Genomic DNA, 20,091 nt, shown 5'->3' with positions numbered 1-20,091 from the left:
GAAACAGAGGTTTAGAGTAGTTCAAAGGATAATGTAAAGATCATTCACATTAATTCATATTTCAAACCAATGAACTCGATGGATATAGAAATGTGGATGCATTATAAGCAATTATCATATCATTCCACAATATTACCTCCAGGTCACTGAAAGGGTATTACTGTATCTGTTTATAGTCTTAGGCTTCATACATATGTTAGACCAGTTACACTGGAGCTTCAGCAATACATGCTGCCAGAATCAGGCGAGAAGCTAGGGACCATGTGGAAAGAATAGCTCTTCTTGTTACAAAAAACAATTTTGAAAGCTATGTTAATGCTGGCATAGGGAACAGCTTAGTATAGGCATTTCCTACATGAGTTACAGATTCTCTTGTTATCACAGTGCTGCAGGAAGGGAAGATCATGCTGTAAGTTTTACACAGTTGCCACCCAGCCTTAGTGATTTATTTTACTATGGATTGTAACATCAAAACATGTAAATGCAAATGATCTATAAATGGTTTCTAGAGTGTACTCTAACTGCAATATATTGTTTATTTACAACATTTATGCCTAAAGTGGGTTACAGAAGTTAAAATCTGGAACATCATAACAATAACAACAGAGGATAACTACAATTAGAATTGCAAGCAAGGACAGGTTTCATATCTGTAACTGTAGTTATTTGAATGGTGATCTGTGAACTAACACAACTGTGTAGGTGCAGATAACCCAGTTGGCTGAGTCACAGAGACCATGAAGAAGGGCAGGTTGATACCTGTAACTAGTTCTTCGAGTGGTCATCTTTGAACTCACACAACTGGGTTATCCTTTGCCACTGCAGTTGTGTGAGTTACAGAGACCATGAAGAACCTGTCTTTTTCAAAATTAAGAATGCAACGGGTTTTCTGTATTATGTATGTGAAAGGAGAGGTGGGATATAGATTAAGAGAGTGGGCTGCTTACATCTTTTGTATGAATCTAGCCAGATATAAACATTCACTCCAAAGTAAATACAGTCTCCAAAAAGTGAAAAATAAAATTCACCAAAAGGAACATTGGTTCGTACCTGTGAGATGTTCATTTTCAGCTATATTGGTGAAAATATCCAATCATGGGTCGATTCCATTTCGTTGTTCCAACAGGCAGGAAAACAGATTTGAAGGAGTCGCCAGCAGAGGGAGCAAACCCCACCATCCCTCACTTAATATTACAGCCGAGGATACAAAACAAACTCGGAGAGCATTCAATGCAAATATAAGTACAATAAATAGAAACTACCATAAAATCAAACTAAAGAGTAACTAACTAACAACCACTCTTGCAGAGTCAAGAGAAACAGCCTCCTCAGTTCTGGGTGGGGAGGATATTTCCACCAACATAGCTCAAAATGAACATCTCACATGTAAGAACAATGTTTCTTTTTTCCAGACATCCTATTATGGGACTTAAACCTCCCCAAACAATGGGTGTGTGAACTGAGCCGTATCACTTATGTGAGAACCATAAGATATAATATGCGTCTTCCAAAGGAAGCCTCTTCTGATTCAAATGCAAAAGGATAAAGCAAAGATTAAAGGACATTGTTTTTGTAGGCAGTTGCTAAGGCAGGAGAAAACAGACCATAAATCTAAGAAGAATAGAAGACATATTAGAACAAATATTGAAAGCTTTAAGACACTGTAAAGGAAGGAGGAGAAAAGGGGGAAAAAATAATGGGCCCGAACAGACAGGCCAAAATAAAGCTGCTTCGGGTCTCTTTGGAGGTTTGCTCTTTAAATGATGCATGAGTTCTAAGAGGTTGGAAGCTGTGCCAAAGCCACGCTCCAGTCCTAAGGACTGAAGTGCAGCTTTGGTGCAACTTCTGGCCTCTTAAGAAGTGTGTGTCATTTAAAGAGCATACCTTCAAAGAGACCCAAAGCAGGTTTATTTTGGCCTATCTGTTCGGGCCCTACATTTGGAGCCAAGGCGGGAAAAAGACCAAGGAATGGTGGGAGCTGCTCCATCTGGTGGCAACTACTTCAAGTACCTAGACTGGGCTCTACATGCTAATTTTTACTCCAGCTCAGACATCAGAAGGGCTGCCAGACCCAGAAAAACCCATAGAAGTGAAGACAAACAACCACTCAAAGGGAAGGTATTTTTTTACAATACATCAAAGGAGTCACAGACAGAATAGAGAAAGTGGTGAGGAAACACAACCTCCAAATGGTCTATAAGCTGACCAAGAAAATCCAGCCAATGCTGTGCTCAGCGAACGACAGGAGAGACTTTCTCACGGCTGCAGGAGTTTACCACATACCATGCAACTGCAGACAAGTCTACATAGGAACCACCAAACGCAGTGTTCAAACACAAATCAAGAAACACTGCCAGAAAAATCAGCAGTAGCAGAACATACTATAAACTGGCATAAAATGCTGTTTAAAACACTGAAATTCTGGACCATGTCAACAACTATCAAGTCAGAATGCACAGGGAAGCCACTGAAATTCATAAACACTTGGACAATTTCAACAGGAAAGAAAAAACTTAAGTAAACAAAGTTTGGCTACCAGTCCTGAAAAATACCAAAATCAGGATCCAGCAAATGCAAATGAAAACCACCGAGGGTGAGGGGGATTCCAGCAGACAATGGATAATTAAGTAAATGGATACCTCATAGTCTTTGCCATTCAACAACAGAACAATACACAGATTGACATGCAAATCACCTCCTCTCAACCAACAGTATATATACCCCACTCTCTTCCATTCCAGCATTCTCTGAAAATGCCAGCGATAGCTGCTGGCGAAACATCAGAAACAAACTCTTATAGAACACAGCCTCATAGCCCGAAAAACCCACAAAAAAGTATTCACAATTATATTGGTAAAAATGAAAGGCCCTATTTTAACATTCTGGCAACAGAGAATGAACTTATAAGCTCCTTCCTATTCAATAGTCATTCAGCTCATGGGAAGAAAAGTCACATTGGTGAGAAACAAAATATTGCACTGTGAGAACTAGGGAACAGGAGAACCACAACACTGAAGGAAGCAGCATGGGCTCTGCTAGACAACAAAAAATTTTTTAAAATCTTTGCATCCTATTTGTGTAAAAAGCCCTTAATAACTATTACAACAAAATGATTAGCATGCCAGGATTTTTCAGAGTTAATTTTTCTATTGTTGTTGTAGTCAAGTTGGAAATTACAAACTAAACGTCATTGCACGGGAGGATTTCTGTATCCCCCTGTATATATATTTGTTGGATTCCCACTGCATGCAAGCTTTGGACCAGCCCAGTCCAACAAAAGACCATGAATCTAGGTGTAGAAGCATTGATGGGAATTTCAAAATTACCTTTGACTTCAACTGTGGGTTCAACCAGGTAAGATACTTAGTTTGCAATTTCAAAATGACTACATTTCAAAATGAAAGGCCCTAAGGACAATCAGGCATCTTTTATCATTTCAGGGAGCACCACTTCTAAATGCAAAATTGAACGTTTTGTCTGGTTTCATCCTAAATCATCCTAAATCAGGGCTTCCCCTTCAACTTCTGCCTGGAACACAGGTGTGTGTGCATGCTCTCATTCTCTCTGGTGAGGCGAGCAGAAAATGCACTAAGAGAAGAACATGTGTTTGAACTGTGGATATATGAAATGGAGTGCAAATGAAGGTCTGGATAAGGATGGCATCTGAAAGTAGGACCTATTAAACAAAATGGAATAATAATGTGCAAAACAGTTTCTTACCAGACCCTCGGGCATTTTTTGTTATTCCCTGCAAAACTGGTGTCTTCCTCCCTCTTCCTTCCAGCTTTTTCATATTTTCAGAGTCGTAGTTATCTATCAAACTTCTCTGATTCATTCGTCTTCTTGATAAAATTGGCTTCTGAAAAGCTGTTAAATATTTATTTATTTGCTTGTTAATTTGTTTGGCAGATGAAAGCTTAGATCACTAAAAGCTAAGAAGTTAAAATATAATTAAACTATCAGTAGACTTAAAAGCAGTTTAAAATTTTATCTATTAAAAAGCAGAAAATATGGACAGTATAGCACATTAAAAGCCCTTTCCCCTTAAATAGTTCTCATAGGCTTCTTGAAATACAAAATTCTTCATCTCTTCCTGGAAGAACACAACGGAGGGGCCAGTTTAGCCTCTATAGGATAGGAGGCTGGGAGCAGCCACTGAGAAGGCTTTTTCCTATGTTCCCACCATGGCCATAGTAACCCATGCTTTAATTTAATCAAGGCTGGATTACTACAATGTACCTTTATGGTGCTGCCTTTGAAAGGTGTTCAGGAACTTCAGATGATCAAGAAGTAGATCCAGAGAATCTGGTCAGAGTGTGATCTTGGCAATATGGAATTCCATTATTACAACAGCTGCATTAGTTTCCGGTTTGTTTAATGCTCAGTTTGAAATGCTTTTTATTGCCTTTAAAATCCCTTAAATAGCCTAAATACTTAAAGGAATGTCTCCTCCCACAGCAGGAGTGGGAAATTTGTAGCCATCCAGATGTTGGTGAACTGTAACTCTCAGCAGCTCTAGCCAGCACAGACAATGGTAAGGAATACTTCTACAGTTCAACATCATCCAGAGGACTGCCTGAATCCCATTCATGTCTTACAGAAACCCATCCACCCATTAACAACTACCCAACAGTCTCTTCTAGTTTCCCACTAGTAGCTGAGATACAACTGTCTGGGGAGATAGCCTTCTCTATTGCAGGGCTATGGACCACAGCAGATTCATCTTTTCTCTCTCTTCTGTCCTACTGCAAGTAAATCTGTTGTTGTTATTCCCTGGAGAATGAATTGCCTTATTCGTATGGGCCACACTCTTGCCTTTTAATTTTTCATTGTTTTTGAAATGTTCTTACTGTTTGACATTGTTATAAGCTTCCCTGAGCATTTTTGAAAGGAAGGGATATAAATATTTTAAATAAATTAAATATTTATAACATCAAAGCTATTTTAAATAAGAGAAGTCACATTCGGTATCATGCGTTCTCTTACATAGCTTAGAAAAACTCGCTCAGGAATACAGTGTGTGTGTAAGTGAATCGCTTTTTCTCAATCTCTCTCTCTGTGTATTTACTTTTATTACCCAAAATCTTGAAGCATGTAACCAGCAATCCTTTATCTCTGAATAAAAGTAGGAGAACCTTACTGCCCCCCCCCCAGTCATTTGAAGAAGAGCTTGGGATCTAATGGAATAAAGATAAATTAAGGCATTCTGAAGGATCCAGGTTCATATTAGTTTGGAATAGGCAGACCAGTTTTTCACGACCTCTGCTAGATCCTCTAATAGCAGGAAATTTAAACCTATGTCCTCAAGCAGTAAAGTGGAAACTCTTCTGTGCCATTTCCCCCTGAAACCTATCTGGTTAAAAGGCACAAAGCAACTTTTTAAAACCCTTTTATTGATAGCTAGCTAGCTAGCTTTGTACAGAATTTTAAATACATTTTAATTTTTAATGTGTAACGTTTTTAACTTTAAAAAATTGTTTTTAATCTACAATCTAAATTTTAATGCTTTGTATTATATTTTAAATTTATTAGCTGCTTTGAGTCCTTATACTGGGAGAAAGGTGGGATATAAATAAAATAATAATCATAAATGTAACAATAGAATATCTATTGTCCCACTTTTTTGCTGAGAAGATTCACAAAACACCTTACATTTAAAAAAATGAAAAATCTACCATTAGAAACATCTGTCCAAAATTTGGTATTTGCAGAAATCTGTGAATTTGGATCACAAACAATTTATTTATCACCAGAGTTGGGACTACTACCTCTTTTTAATAAAGCGAATTAGTCTCTTTCTTATAAAGTATTGATTGTTTGGCAACATATTTAGAGATTGCATGTAACTGGAAAGGCTTAAGTACACCGGCAGTTTCTCCGTGGCTAGATAGAGTCTGGAACATTATGCTAATGGAGAAATTAACTGAAAAAATAAGGGCTACTAAAGATAACCAAGACCACTCTAAATTCTATGAGACTTGGCACACATTTATAGCTATGTAAATGACAATACCAGTCTTCTCTCTCCCCTTGGCTCACATGTTGATTTTTGAAAAGCCTCTATTATAATTGTTGCCGTGTCAGCTAGAGATTTCTTAGTTGGATAGTCAGGAAACACAAAACTCAGTACACATCACAGTACTGGATCTGAGATGTATTGTTTATTGGTTATGTTTGTATCTGTAAAATCTTTTCAAAAACAATAAAAATAGAAATGTCTGTCCAACACTGTGGCGCATAATAAAACTCTTCCGCTTTTGGTGCATTTGAAAAACATGCTCAGGGTGCCTCTATAACAAAAATAATGGAGTTTGACACCACTTTAAATGCTGTAACTCTATCCTATGGAATTGTGGGATTTGTAGTTTTACAAGTTCTTTAGCCTTCTCTGCCAAAGGGTGCTGGTGCCTCACAAAACAACAAATCCCAGGATTCTTTAGGATGGAGCCATGGCAGTTAAAGTGGTGCCAAACTGCATTATTTCTATAGTGTACGTATACCCTAAACCTCAGCACCCCATTCCATTTTTTGCAAGCAAAATGTATACAATCAAACTAGGTGAGTAAATGCATTGGAGGTGGGAGTCAGCTGCAGTGGCTGATTTTTAGAGGGGGGAGATTCAGGGGCTTGGGAGACACAATAACAGGGTGCAGTTCACTTGGCCATATTTTCCCACCTTAGTTAGATCCTTTATTAGCAGGAAATTTAAACCTATTTTTACTCCAGCAGTAAAGTGAAAATTCTTCAATGCCATCTCCCCTTGAAACTTATGTTTTCCCTTATATTCCCATCCCTGGATTAGTCTCTTATTCTAGGGGTCCAAAGCCACATTCCCTCATTATCCATTCATAGAGGGGGGAAATAATTTTATAGAATCATAGAGTAGGAAGAGCCCACAAGGGCCATCCAGCCCAACCCCCTGTCATGCAGGAACTCACAATCAAAGCATACCCAACAAAGCACCAGCCTCTGTTTACTCTTCAAACCGCTACTCATACTGTGTGGAGGTTTTTAAACAGAGGCTGGTGCTTTGTTGGATATGCTTTGATTGTGAGTTCCTGCATGACCCCAAGAACCCCCCCCCTTGGCTACGTCCCTGCGCCTGCCCTCATGTTTGTTTGTTTGTTTTTACCAAGAAGAGAGTTGCATGCAGCAGATAGGATAGAGGCTCTTATCCTAGTATCTCCTCAGCGGAAATGGGCTGGGATTCTGTTAGTGGCATACGCATGCACGAGTTCCCCTTATGCATGTGTATGCCCTTTTTTGGGCATTCCCTTCCCGAAAATTCTTCCAAAGTCCCTCCCACAATTTACTATACATCCTCTACAGTCTCCTTGCATGGCAATGCCATGCCTCATGGGGAGTAGCTCATGACACAAAATGATTACAGCAGTCCTGAGACTTCTGGAGAATCTCAGCAGATTGCAGCACAGATATAATATTTTGCCTCTGGCTACAGGGACAGAATCAGATGCTTCTCCAGCCATGCCTGCCACGAGGCACCAAATAGACATTTGATCTCTTCAGAGGCTTCATGCTAAATCCAGGGAAGGTGGCATATGACTCAGCCTAATGTATATGACACAGAAGTGCATAGAGAAGAGACAGAAAGGCCCTTTTCTGCTACCAAATTTACTTCTTTTCTTGTGATCCTCCTTTAGGTCTGGAGGCCTCTGGCTGAAGAGCAGTTAGAATTTTTTTAATAAATCAAGGTCCAAACTGAACATTTGGCTTGTGCTTGAAAACAGACTGTGTGTGTGTGTTTTTTCTCTACTCATGGTTCAACTAGCAATCTTGCCACAGTATTTTGAACCAGATGTGTTCTCTGATTGATCTTCAAAAGTACCTGTACATGTAATACACTGTCATAGCTCAAGCAAGATGTTACTGAGGTATGGGAAATTTTTCAGTTACTGTACTTCAGAATGAGTCAGTTTCACCTACAATAGACTGACCACCATCTCCTAAGTTCAGACAAATCAAACACCAAGAGTACCTCTATTGTACTGGAACTGAGTTTTAGTTTGCTGGCTTTCATCCAGTCTATTACAAAAATAACAATTCAACATTTCTGCAGTTTCATCTGTATTTGATAAACTGGGAGTCATTTGCTGACTCATGACACATTGTCCCAAACCTCTAAACCACTTACTGATTTTATGTATCAAACCACAGGGAGCCCTGTTAACACTATGCTTTGCGACAAAGTTATAGTTTACCAATATCATCTTCTGAGATGAGTATCCATCTAGATCAGAATGGAAGCACTGAATCATAATGTTCCAATCTAAAAGGATATCTTGTTAGATTTTATCAAAATCCGCTGAGGGATCCAGGCAAAATAATGGAGTCAGATAACCCAGCCCTCCTGGCATCTTGTTCTTGGCTATTAATCAGGATAGACAAAGCTATCTCACTATTAAAGCCTGATATAAAACTGAATTAAAAACATATCTTGGGGTTAGTTAGCAAGCATCTGCTGGGACATCTTATCAAAAGTTATATTCTAAGCTAATTAGGATAGAGTAAATACCAAGCAGCCAGAAGTTAAAAGAAACACTATCTTAATGGCTGCCTCCTCCCAGGTACCTGGGACTGTCCCTTATATAACACCCCACTGGCTCTGTCAGCACCCCATTGTATACTGCATATCACACAATGGTTTCGAGGAAAGCCTTTTCCTCTCTCTGCTTTTTGTTTTCTCTTACAGCTACTTTAGCGTAGTACTGGATTAAGAGAATGACTCCCAATCCCGCTTTGTAAATCAACTGTATTTGGCTACCTTATTGGAGTCTGTTGAAACCTTTCACCAAGGAACCTTTCCCTGAAAATATCAATAATCCTGAATTTGCAAAGGTTACTGACGCCAATCTGTTCATCATGGCTTTTTTCACTGAAGGGTCTAAAACTCTCTATATTTACCCAGAATATCTTTTTTGGGGCAAGATCCATTTTTGTCTGGTTTTCTGGAACCTGTGCTTGCTTTTTGCTTCTGCTTAACAGATGTTTTGTCAATGGCAGGAAATTTAGCTTCTGATTTGTTACCAAGAGACTTCATAGCCATAGAGGATTTTGATTCACGCCCAGAAGCTTCATCAGAAGAAATCTAGTAGGGTAAAAAGGTAGTTAAAAATTAGCAGGGGAATGCAAAAATGTAATTGCAGAGTAGATGTGCTTCTCTTTAGACTTGGATGTCTATGGCTAAGAAAAGCACTCTGCACTGGTGATGCTTAAAGTACTAAGAAGCTTCTGGACTAATTCATGGCTCTAAACTTGATTTTCTATCTTTTTTGTACTGCCTGAATGTTTTGACAGTTCTCAGCTCAAAAATTTATTTTAAGAGAAAATTATTTTAAAATATGCATTTAAATTCAAGCTTTCAAACAAAAAAAGATAGAAAATGTGAACACAGACTTATGAGCAAGCATGTACAAAAGTGCCATGGACTAGAAACAGACTGATTGCCCAGACATGTTCTGTACATGCTTAAAGCACTCTCTCTTTAAGACTATTTTGGATGTGTTAGCATGAAAACCTTGCCTTTGGGCATCAACCTTCCTTAGATTGTCCCCAAGGAGATGGCAGACCTCCATGCCTATTTTTTCTATGTTCCATCCATCACAAAGATCTGTTCATGTGAGAAGTTACTGAACATATTATCTCCTGTAATTCTGGAAGCTTAAACTTTCTGCCAAGTCATGTTCAAATAATCATGGTATCTTCTGCCCAGGATTTGTGAGGACAGAAAAAAAGAATATCAGAAGACAAAACACCTAAATTTACTTCAATGTAAACACTCCCAATGACTGAACTGGGGGATACAGATGAGAGAATGAGAAATTTCTTCACTCCAAATGGTCTTCTTGTTGTAGGCCTTCAAGTCATTTTTGACTTATGGAGACCCTAAGGTGAACCTTATCAGGAGGTTTTCTGGGGCTGAGAATGTGTGACTTGTCCATGGTCACCCAGTGGCTTGTTGTGGCTGAGTGGGGAATCGAATCCTGATCTCCAGAGTCATAGTCCAATGCTCAAACCACTAAACCATGTTGGCTGAAATGTTCTTACTGAAGCATATTTCTGAGTTTTAGGCTAGTTAGAGCTGTTCAAATTTTGCCATACCTGGAATACTTAAGTAGCTCTTAGAATGCAAATGAACAGCATAATATAAATGCAGAGAAAGAGTAGAAAAGGAGAAAAAAGGAAGTAATTGTGATTTTTTTTTTATCCCTGGGCATGAGTCCTAAATTTCAGCATTTCATGCACAGGTATAAACCAAGAAATGTTTTTGATCAAGGTCCTGAATGCAAAGCATGGAAGTCTATACATACTTTTTGGGTTTATAGTTTGGACATGTTGTGGCAGCATTAACAAATAAATTACATTAAAGCCCATAAGACCTAGGGATGACTCCTACTGATGTCATGAGGGGGGGGGGGGGCTGGTGATGTTTCTAGGGGCAGCTTGTGTGTGCACACAAACACCCTCAAGTAGCCTGTTGACTTCAGGTGAATTTCATAGGGTTTTCTCAGGCAAGGAATACTCAGAGTTGGTTTTGTGAGCTCCTTCTTCTGAAATATACGCTACAGCATCTGGCATTTGTTGTCAGTCTCCCATCCAAGTACTAACCAAGGGTGACTCTGCTTAGCTTCCAAGTTCAGATGGGCTCTAATGATTTAGGCCCTACACACTACAGACTACACAACACACACACACACAGAAAGAGAGAGAGAGATTTTCAAAAGAATAAACTTTTAACTTCTCACTTAAGGATAACTGAGAAATTGATGTGTACTTTGTAGCATCTGAGCGATAAGTGTAATAAAAATATGGATGCATCTTTTTCTCCTAAATGTTACAAATTGCATAAAATAGATGAGGACCCTAAACGTGTGTGCGATGGACAAACTGCATGCTATATTAATTGTATGGCTAGTAACCACATGCAGGGATTTTTACAATGTTAATCCTAGGTGTGGGAAACCCTGGTTTTTGTTGATATTGCTGTGTGCCAGAACAGAAGGTTTAATCTTTTCCTCCCTTGATGCAATCCTAGCAATAATCCCTCCTGAACATCAGATAACACTAGAAAAAAAGCTGCCACTGATACCAGTGGAGGTTTTTCCTTGAACAGATAACAGCATTATAGGGAGAGATTTTTATCAGGATTATAACTAGCAGGGATGGGTAAACCATCACTCCTCACATGATGCAATCCCAATGAAAATTCCATTTGTAGTGCCTAAGATTATGTTCTCTCACATCGAGTAAAGGAATCTTCTGCCTTCTCCTGACGGAAATCCAAGAGAATCTCAAGTACTCTCTTCCAAAGCAGCATTTTCTCCCACATATCTGCTTGTACAAGAATCATCCTCTCTGCTTTTAGAAGTCCAGTAATTATCTACGTAGCTGTATCCCTGAATCACTCTTGGTGTTTGTGTGCCATAGTCTTCATCTACTCTTAAACATAACCATCATTTAACAAAATGTTTGAAGAATCTACAATATCTGCCTGCTTCTGAGGTGACTCCACAGCAGTCAAACTCTGATAATCTAGTTTCAGCATGCATAAGCAGAGAAGAAACGCAGGTATCTATTTGAGCCTTGACAAAACTATGGCAATCATAAATCACATAACAAAAACATTTCGCCACAGTTATAATTGCTTATCATTAGCAAAATGTAAATGTGCAACAATGGCATACATTTCATAAAGATAATTTCATTATCATAAAATTTCATTATCATAAAATGCTGTTGTTTTATTAGCCAGTATATTTCATGGAATTTTGGAGTGACGTTTTGTGTCTTCCTACAGGGACTCTCTGCAGAGAACATGGCACCCCTGTGAGCATTTGGCTTCTATTGCAACAGTGGCCCCAAGTGCAATTCTTTATTTTTAAAAAGTATACTTTACTTTGAAAAATCATACTTGACCCAATATCCTTGAATGCATTTACCACTTCATGTTTTGTCTGTGTGTATGGCTTAAAAAGGTAAAGGTAAAGGTTTCCCCTTTGAGAAGCTTGTCAAGTCATGTCCAACTGTAGGGGGCATTGCTCATCTCCATTACTAAGCCAAAGAGCCAGCATTGTCAAAGATGACTCTGTGATCACATAGCTAGCATGACTGCACAGAATGCTCTTACTTTCCCACCAAAGTGGTATCTATTTATGTACATACACTTTTACATGCTTTCCAACTGCTAGGTTGGCAGAAGCTGGGACTAGCGATGGGAGTTCACCCCATCATGCAGCACTTGGTTCTCGAACTGCCAACCTGCCGATCTTGCAATCGACAGAATCAGCATCTTAACTGCTGAGCGAACTTACACATGCGTTAAACAAAAAACTCCCGGCAAGCAGAGATTGTTTCTGCATGCAAAAGGCCATCAGTTAATGCTGTGTGGCACATATCTGTATTACACAGTAATAAAAGCTGAGTTTCTTGGCACATATATGTATTACACAGTAATAAAAGCTGAGTTTCTTGACTTTAATGACATTTAGTTATTTCAGCTCTAAGACTGCAATTTCCTTTCCTTTCCCAGTGATACACTGGGAGGTTCATTCAAGTTAAAGTCAGCGAAATCAATCAGCCTTCCATTCAGACAGGTATTAATAACAATAAAAGCATAATGTGCTGCCTTCAAAAGATTTACAGCATTTCCTATAACTGACAAATGGAGTAAGTATACTAATTTATCTGGCATTTGTGACCTCATTTTATTTTATATGTATTAGTGAACTCCCTCCCTCCCACGGTTGATGGACAAACTATGACACAGATATAGAAAAATATCCTTATCAGTTAACACCACTCACTGCTTGTTTTTGGCTGGTTTAAATACCTCTGAGAAGCTCTATAAGTAAAGTGTTCCTGGTTTTGCCACTGCCTTGTATAATCTCCACTGGCAAATGGCTGCACTGCAGTGTATGAAAATTCAGAGGTCCTGATATACATGCCTCTTTTCCACAGGACACACTTATAGCACTTTAACTGCTATGGTTCGATCCAATGGAATCTTAGCATTTGTAGTCCAGGGAGGTGTACCTAGTATTCTCAGTTAGAGAGCTCCAGGGCTTTCCCAAACTACAAATTGCCAGGATTCCATACATTCAGCCAAGCAGTTCAAATGACATTCAAATGCTATATTTGTGTGGTTCTAATTGTGAAAGAGACCAAGGTCATCAGAAATAATGCAATGCCAATATTTAAGTTATTTTTTTAAAGTCAATTAGAGTCTAATTCATAAAGACTCACACCAGCCTTACATTCATTATTTTAATTTTATGCAGCTTTGTTTTTTAGGACAGGATGCCACAGACAGGATAATTATCCTAATCAATAGCACCATTCTATGTTCCAACTAAACTCCTTGGATCATCTCAAAATTTGTCTAGGTCTTCTGAAGTAGCATATTCTGGATATATGCTGCTCAAAGATCTTCACTCCTGGAACAATACTATTAACTGAGGGACTGAAAATTAGTGGGTTAATTCAAAACCAAACAAAGCAGGAGAAAGATCCCAGGCCAGAATGAAGCCATGATTATGAAGCCCTAGAAGTTTAGGTGATCACCCTTACTTTAACCTGGTGCCAAAATAAGATCAACAATAAAGCTACCTGGGCCAACAAGGGCAATGTATTCCATAGCCAGAATGCAACAGCAGAGAACCCCCTTTCAAAGTCTCTTCAAAGTATTTTTCTTCCAGTGGCAGGAAACAGAGGTGAACCCCATAGACAGATCTTACAGGGAAAGGCACTCCTTCAAGAATTTAAGTGCAAGTCTTGAATTCAGACAAAAAGTTATGTTGGGTGTTGGAATGACTGGTAATACTGTTACATCCTATGTAGTTTGATTTTGACAACTGGGAATATCTAGAACCTTATGTGGATGTTACAACCAAGTAGGTGGGCTGCCAGAAAAGCAAGCCCATTGCATCGCCCTTCTCAGCATCAAGATCAATCCCTGTGTCCAGAAATCTTTGCTATAATTTTAAAATCTGTTTCTAGATATTTCCCCCTATACTTCCATCTGTGTTCTTGTAACTCCTCCTATGCAGAGGATGTATAAAAACAGATCCTGGATAGCTTCAGGGTGCACTAGTGGGTTCTTATAACTCCTATACAGAGGATGTATAAAAACAGATCCTGGGTAGCTTTGTGGTGCACCAGTGGGCTGAAGCTTTCTCCCACTAGGAGAATAGAATGTCCTCCAGGCAATTTATGGGGCCATAACAAGGACAACAGATTTATTATGAAAGATCCTTCTAATGTAGCTAATACATCCAAGGAAATTAGCCAATTATTTTACTACTCAGCATATAAAAACTGTCTCACTGTCTTTTTGTTTTGTTGCGTTATAAGGATAAAGAAACAGTGATCTCACAGAATACAGAAATTACATGTTTGTTTTTTTAAAAGCAAAAGCAAATAAAGGATCGAAGAAAACAGCCTTCTTCATGGCTTATCCATGTTAATATTAATAGATTAACTTTTATTTATCTGCCAAAAGAGGGGTATTAAATGAGATCTAATATGAAAAATTGGCTTATTTTGTTTTTTAAACTGTATAATAAACAAACTGACAGATATATTATGCAAAAATAAGGCAATAATAAGCGTTTGCATAAATAAAACCATATTTTTTTTCATCTGCAGTCTGATAAATTAATGCAGAAAACAGACAAATGCTCATTAAACACACACACCAGAACATCCCTAAATAAACTAAATGTTAGATAATGAAGGCAGATGAATAATCACAAAAACTGTTTTGACAAATACAAATGTTATACAATGCATCTTTAAGTATCAACAAAGTTGGGGTGGTGGTTCATAACCAATTTCTATCAGCATTTTAAAAAATTAAGTGTCTTTTTTCTTATATTTTTCATAATTCCCAGCACATGGATCTTTCAGCGTAAAGCAGAAGACTCTGATAGATTTAGACTGCTCCTTCAGGGAAAGAAGAGCATTTTATTTACAGCACTCCTAGTTAGAGATGATCCTGCCCTAGTGCTCTGACTCAAAGGATAATCAGCCTACATACAATTTAAGATGGCTTTAGCTTTCTGATGAAAAAAACATCCTTCTATTCTCCTAGCAAAAGACAGCTTCAGCCCACTGGTGCACCCCTGAAGATATCCAGGATCTGTTTTTATACATCCTCTGCATAGGAGGAGTTCTGCTTTGACTTTCCTGCCATTGCTTGACTTATCTACCTTGACCAGATCTGATTTATCTTGAGCTGACTCCATTAGATGTTATGAGCTTCACCTGCAGCTTTCACATATGAACAGAACGGGACGCTTTACGTCAGTATATGAAGTTTAAATAACCTGCTAGTTTGGAAAATTCATTCATGCAAGACAATACTGTACGTTGTATCTTCATAGAGCTTGTCTAATCAGTAGTTTCTCTACTCATCTGTCAATGGGAAGGTTTACTCATTTTGGGTACAAGAAACCTATCTTCACAACATAGGTATTGTTTTGTTGCCAAATCCTAGGCTATACACACAAAGTAGAATAGTTTTTCTCAGAATATATGTCTCTTGTTTGGAACTGAATAGTTCTCACTTCGAACTGTAAGTATAACAGTTTCTTACTGGCCATATAGTGTTTTAAATAGAACACATCATTTAATGCTGCAATATTTTAAATTATTCACTTTTGTTTTGTTTTATATCCTAAATCTTACAATAAGCCCTTAATTTTTTGAAATCTGGGTATTGGTTACTAGCCTAGTAAACTCTGAGTTGATTCAGTACTGTTGCTTCTCAAGAGCATGACCTGCTTGTCTCATTCGCTCTACCCTGAAAGGCTTTTCATAGTGTAAAAACAATGGTACAAAACAGGGGGAATCCCTAGTGATTAGACATAAAAAGAAATGGACTTGGCTCAAAATTGGTTCAGATCTGTCATATCAAAATCGAAGAGGCTCAGATCTGTTTTCTGAAAACAGAAAACAAAGCTAGTTTTCCCAGTCTGAGAAAACTAAGGAAGTTTAGCTGGATGCAGCTATGTGGGTTTTTTTGACTGGAGACTTGGTAAGGGGATGATCTCACAATTAACATGTGGATTTTGATAAATTAGATTTATGTTGCTGTGAATGTAACATCAGTTTACTTCCATCTGTGTTCTTGTAATTCTTAAGTGGCTTGTATATAGTTACAGTAATATTATGTCTACAGCTCCCTCTTGCAAAAGAAGGTCTACTCAGAATTTCTGAGGAAGAGATTTAGCACCACTACGTATAATTCTCAAGTGACTAAGGGCCCAAACAGACAGGCCAAAATAAAGCTGGTTCGGGTCACTTTGGACGTATGCTGTTTAAATGATGCATTTGTCTTAAGTGGTTGGAAGCCACGCCAAAGCCACACTCCAGTCCTAAGGATGGCAGTGTAGCTTTGGTGCAGCTTCTGGCCTCTTGAGATGTGTGTGTCATTTAAACAACATACTTCCAAAGTGACCCAAAGCAGCTTTTTTTTTGGCTTGTCTGTTTGGGCCCTAGGTGACTTAAGAATGGGTATAAACAACAAGAACATGTATTTGTGTAACCCTTTTCCATCCTTTTGCTTCCTAGATGAATAGATGAAGATTAAAATCCTCCTAAACAAAAATAGTAAAGTTACATATTATTTTAAAAGTTATTGATAAAGTTATGTCACTCTTCACAATGTTTTTACCACACAAGTATCCACTCCCAATAAGGGAGGTCAAGTTTAGGAGAATTTACTGACACCATGTTTTCCTTCGCTTAGATTTCTATTTAGGCAAGCAGTCCACGGCTTTCAGAGATAACTTGGAAGGGCTACAGTGGGTTCTACGCTGATGAAGATCACATAAAACTGCCTGGGTAGGCTTTCAACAATCTAATATACGCAGACAACACCATAATACTAGCAGAAAACCTCTCAGACCTGGAACAACTACAAAGTAAGATCAAGGAAGAAAGTGTAAAGGCAGGCTTACCGTTGAATGTAATGAAAACAAAAATAATGACCACAGGAGAATCTACACAAATTCAACCTAGACAATGAAGAAATAGAAATAGTAAAAGCGTTCTCATACCTGGGATCAAACATTGATAGGAATTGCGACTGCAGCCAGGAAATCAGAAGAAGATTAAGAATGAGGAGGGTCGCTATGAAAGAGCTAGAAAAATGTAAAGATATACAACTGAGTACAAATGGTAGAATTATACAAGCCACTGTATTCCCTATGGATGTGACAACTGGACAGTTAAGTAAGAAGATAGGAAGAAAATCAGTTCCTTTGAGATGTGGTGCTGGAGAAGGGTGCTGAGGATTCAGTGGACAGCCAAAAAGACAAACAAATGGGTCCTAGAACAGATCAAACTAGATCAAACCAGAAATCTCCCTGGAAGCCAAGACTGAAAAATTGAGGCTGTCATACTTTGGACACAGTATGAGAAGGCACAACTCATTGGAAAAAAACAATAATGTTAGGAAAGGTGGAGGGAAGCAGAAAGAGAAGAAGGCCACTTGCTAGATAGATGGACTCTATTAGAGAGGTCACGGGTATGAGAAAGCAGGAACTAAGCAGAACAGTGCAGAACAGGGAGTCTTGGAGATGCCTCATCCATAGAGTCACTACGGGTCAAGATCGACTCAAGAGTGGTTAACAACAACAACAAAGGCTTTCTTAAGAGGAATCTATCTGTACTTCCCTGCATCCTCACATCTTTGCTCCTCACTGAGAACAGTACAAACATTGATGAGTACTGAGATTTTGTTAAGATAAAAGAAATGTATGTCAAAGAAATTAAGTTTTTCAGACTTCAAAATAATTGTTAAGTGTGACACACACACACGGTCAGCCCTTCTTATCCACGGATTTTTTTATCCACAGATTCAAGCATCCACAGCTTGAAAATATTTTTTTAAAAAGTATAAATTTCAAATAGCAAACCTTGATTTTGCTATTTTATATAAGGGACATTATTTTGCTATGCCATTGTATTTAATGGGACTTGAGCATCCATGGATTTTGTTATCCATGGGAGGTCTTGGAACCAAACCCCAGCGGATAACAAGGGCCACTGTATATATATATATATCATTCTTCATGAATTTGCTGGGTGTAGCAAGGGACTGTGAGCCAGCATGGGGTAGTGGTTTGAGTGTTGAACTATGTAAACACCAGGATTCAAATTCCCACTCAGCCATAGAAACCCATAGTGACCTTGGGCAAGCCATACTCTCTCAGCCTCAAAGGAAGATAAAGGTAAACCACCTATGAACAAATTTTGCTAAGAAAACCTCTTGATAGGTTAACCTCTGGGTAGCCATAAGTTGGAAATGATGTGAAGACAAAAAAGCAACAGCAAGGGACTATTATCAATACTGTATACTCTTCCATTTGACTTTTATTCCTCAAAGTTACCAATAGTTACCTGTCTATTAGCAGGAAGTCTCGAAACCCATGGCCTTTCATAACTACGCACAGCAGAGATGGAAGATATAGTTGTCTGCCTCATTTCTTGTCTGTGGTGCTGGTCTCGCTTCTTTTCAGGCTGCTCTTTGGCCAGCTCTTGTTTTCTCAGGCAAGCCTTCAGAAATACATTTGTTTGAAATGAGGCGTTATGTGGAGCCTGGATTCAAGCAAAGATGTAACTGATAAAACTGGCACTACCCCCCCCCCCGTGCGCCATTTCAACTCATCAATGCTTTGTACTCATGTATATGCAAAAATCAACACTGAAAGAAGAACCTTCATACCTGATACTCTGAATCCATCTTATGCTGCATCTCTCTCAGGTACTGAGCATCACTGATAAACTTCTGTCTTTCTTTTGCTTCATACATGATAATACTTCAGGAAAGCAAATACAACAGATTATCATAAAATGGATGGTGATCTTGGGGAGCTCTCTCTTTTTCTTCAGATTCAACATTTGATAGCAATAGGCTACAAAAACAACTTCAGAACTAATACATTGATGTAATCTAAATTCCTCTAAACTTTCATTGAACTTTTTATAGATCTGGAACTTTGCTGCCAGATTCCAGTTAAAACCAGTTTATGAGTAACACCTTTAGCATGCCTGTCTGTTTAAGAAACAGCCTTAAATGGCAATGGCAACCACTTTTCTTTTGGGAGTGGCTATGGTTTCTTAGTGTTCCAAGTTGATCTGATTGGGAGAGGTTGGTTTGTTTTGTATAGCAAACCTAAGTGGTTATGTTCCTCTTAACTGCTTCGTTTATTTCTTGTTATGGCTCTACCCACCATTCAATTTGTTTTTCTCTTATGTCTTCCTACAATTCAAAAGTGAAGGACATTCTGCAAACAGAAACAGCCTTTTATAAAAGCAAAACAAATATGGCTAGTAATATATCCCCCAAAGCAAGGCCATTTGGATCATATGTCAACTCACCCCCAGGTTGGCTGGTGGGATATGCTTCCACCACCCTCACCTTCTTCCCCCCTGCCCTAGCTCCCTTGGTGAAGGGAGCCAGAGCAGGGGAGGGGAAGCTGGCGGGGGCATGCATTCCTACCACACTGCGTTCCCTGCTGCCGTGGCTCCCTTGGTGAAGAGAGCCAGGGTAATGAGAAAGCCAGCATGGATGTGCACCCACCACTGCGTGGCAGCAGCACTACACACACACACACACTGCAACAGGTGGAGGGCCAGACATGGAGTGACCCCCTTCTGCGGTGCCATCTGGTGTAGACTGCACTCCCATACCCCTCTAGTGACACCATTGTACTGTACTGTAGGTAAACTGATTCAATCAAGAAAGCCATGGCACTGAGTTTTCAAGATCTGAGCAGGGCATCTGATGACCAGGAGTCTTGGACATCTTTTATTCATAGGGTGAAAGTTGACTTGAAGGTAATCAACAATGGATCACCTTTAAAAGCAAATTATGAACATGGACACATTCCATGTCAATGCTTCTATTCCAAGTAAAAACAAGATATACTCCAGTTCTTGTTTTGTGTGAGGCATTGTTTCAAACCTGCAGGAACTATGATTATTTAGTTTCCAGTCTGGAGTTGCAAAATATTTAGTATGAGTTCATTAGTCTTGCTGAACACATCACTAACCTTTCTTTTTGAGTGG

The 20,091-nt window shown here is 38.8% G+C and overlaps 1 protein-coding gene across 5 annotated transcripts in view; it reads right to left on the bottom strand.

The window, feature by feature from the left end:
- Positions 1-20,091, bottom strand: part of MARCHF10 (membrane associated ring-CH-type finger 10) — a 50,492-nt gene that overhangs the window by 25,125 nt on the left and 5,276 nt on the right. For all 5 annotated transcript variants that reach the window (XM_042475268.1, XM_042475270.1, XM_042475271.1 and 2 more), the window contains 4 exons: positions 18,746-18,839; positions 18,421-18,576; positions 8,923-9,106; positions 3,721-3,867 (listed from right to left, as the gene is read on the bottom strand). In XM_042475268.1, coding sequence (XP_042331202.1) covers positions 3,721-3,867; positions 8,923-9,106; positions 18,421-18,576; positions 18,746-18,832 — 574 coding nt within the window. In that variant the 5' untranslated portion in view covers positions 18,833-18,839. The remainder of the gene's footprint in view (positions 1-3,720; positions 3,868-8,922; positions 9,107-18,420; positions 18,577-18,745; positions 18,840-20,091) is intronic.

Source organism: Sceloporus undulatus, chromosome 6 (genome assembly GCF_019175285.1).
Source record: "Sceloporus undulatus isolate JIND9_A2432 ecotype Alabama chromosome 6, SceUnd_v1.1, whole genome shotgun sequence".
Lineage (NCBI taxonomy): Eukaryota > Metazoa > Chordata > Lepidosauria > Squamata > Phrynosomatidae > Sceloporus > Sceloporus undulatus.
The sequence above is the reverse complement of the archived record's forward strand: the minus strand, read 5'-3'. Positions and strand labels throughout refer to the sequence as shown.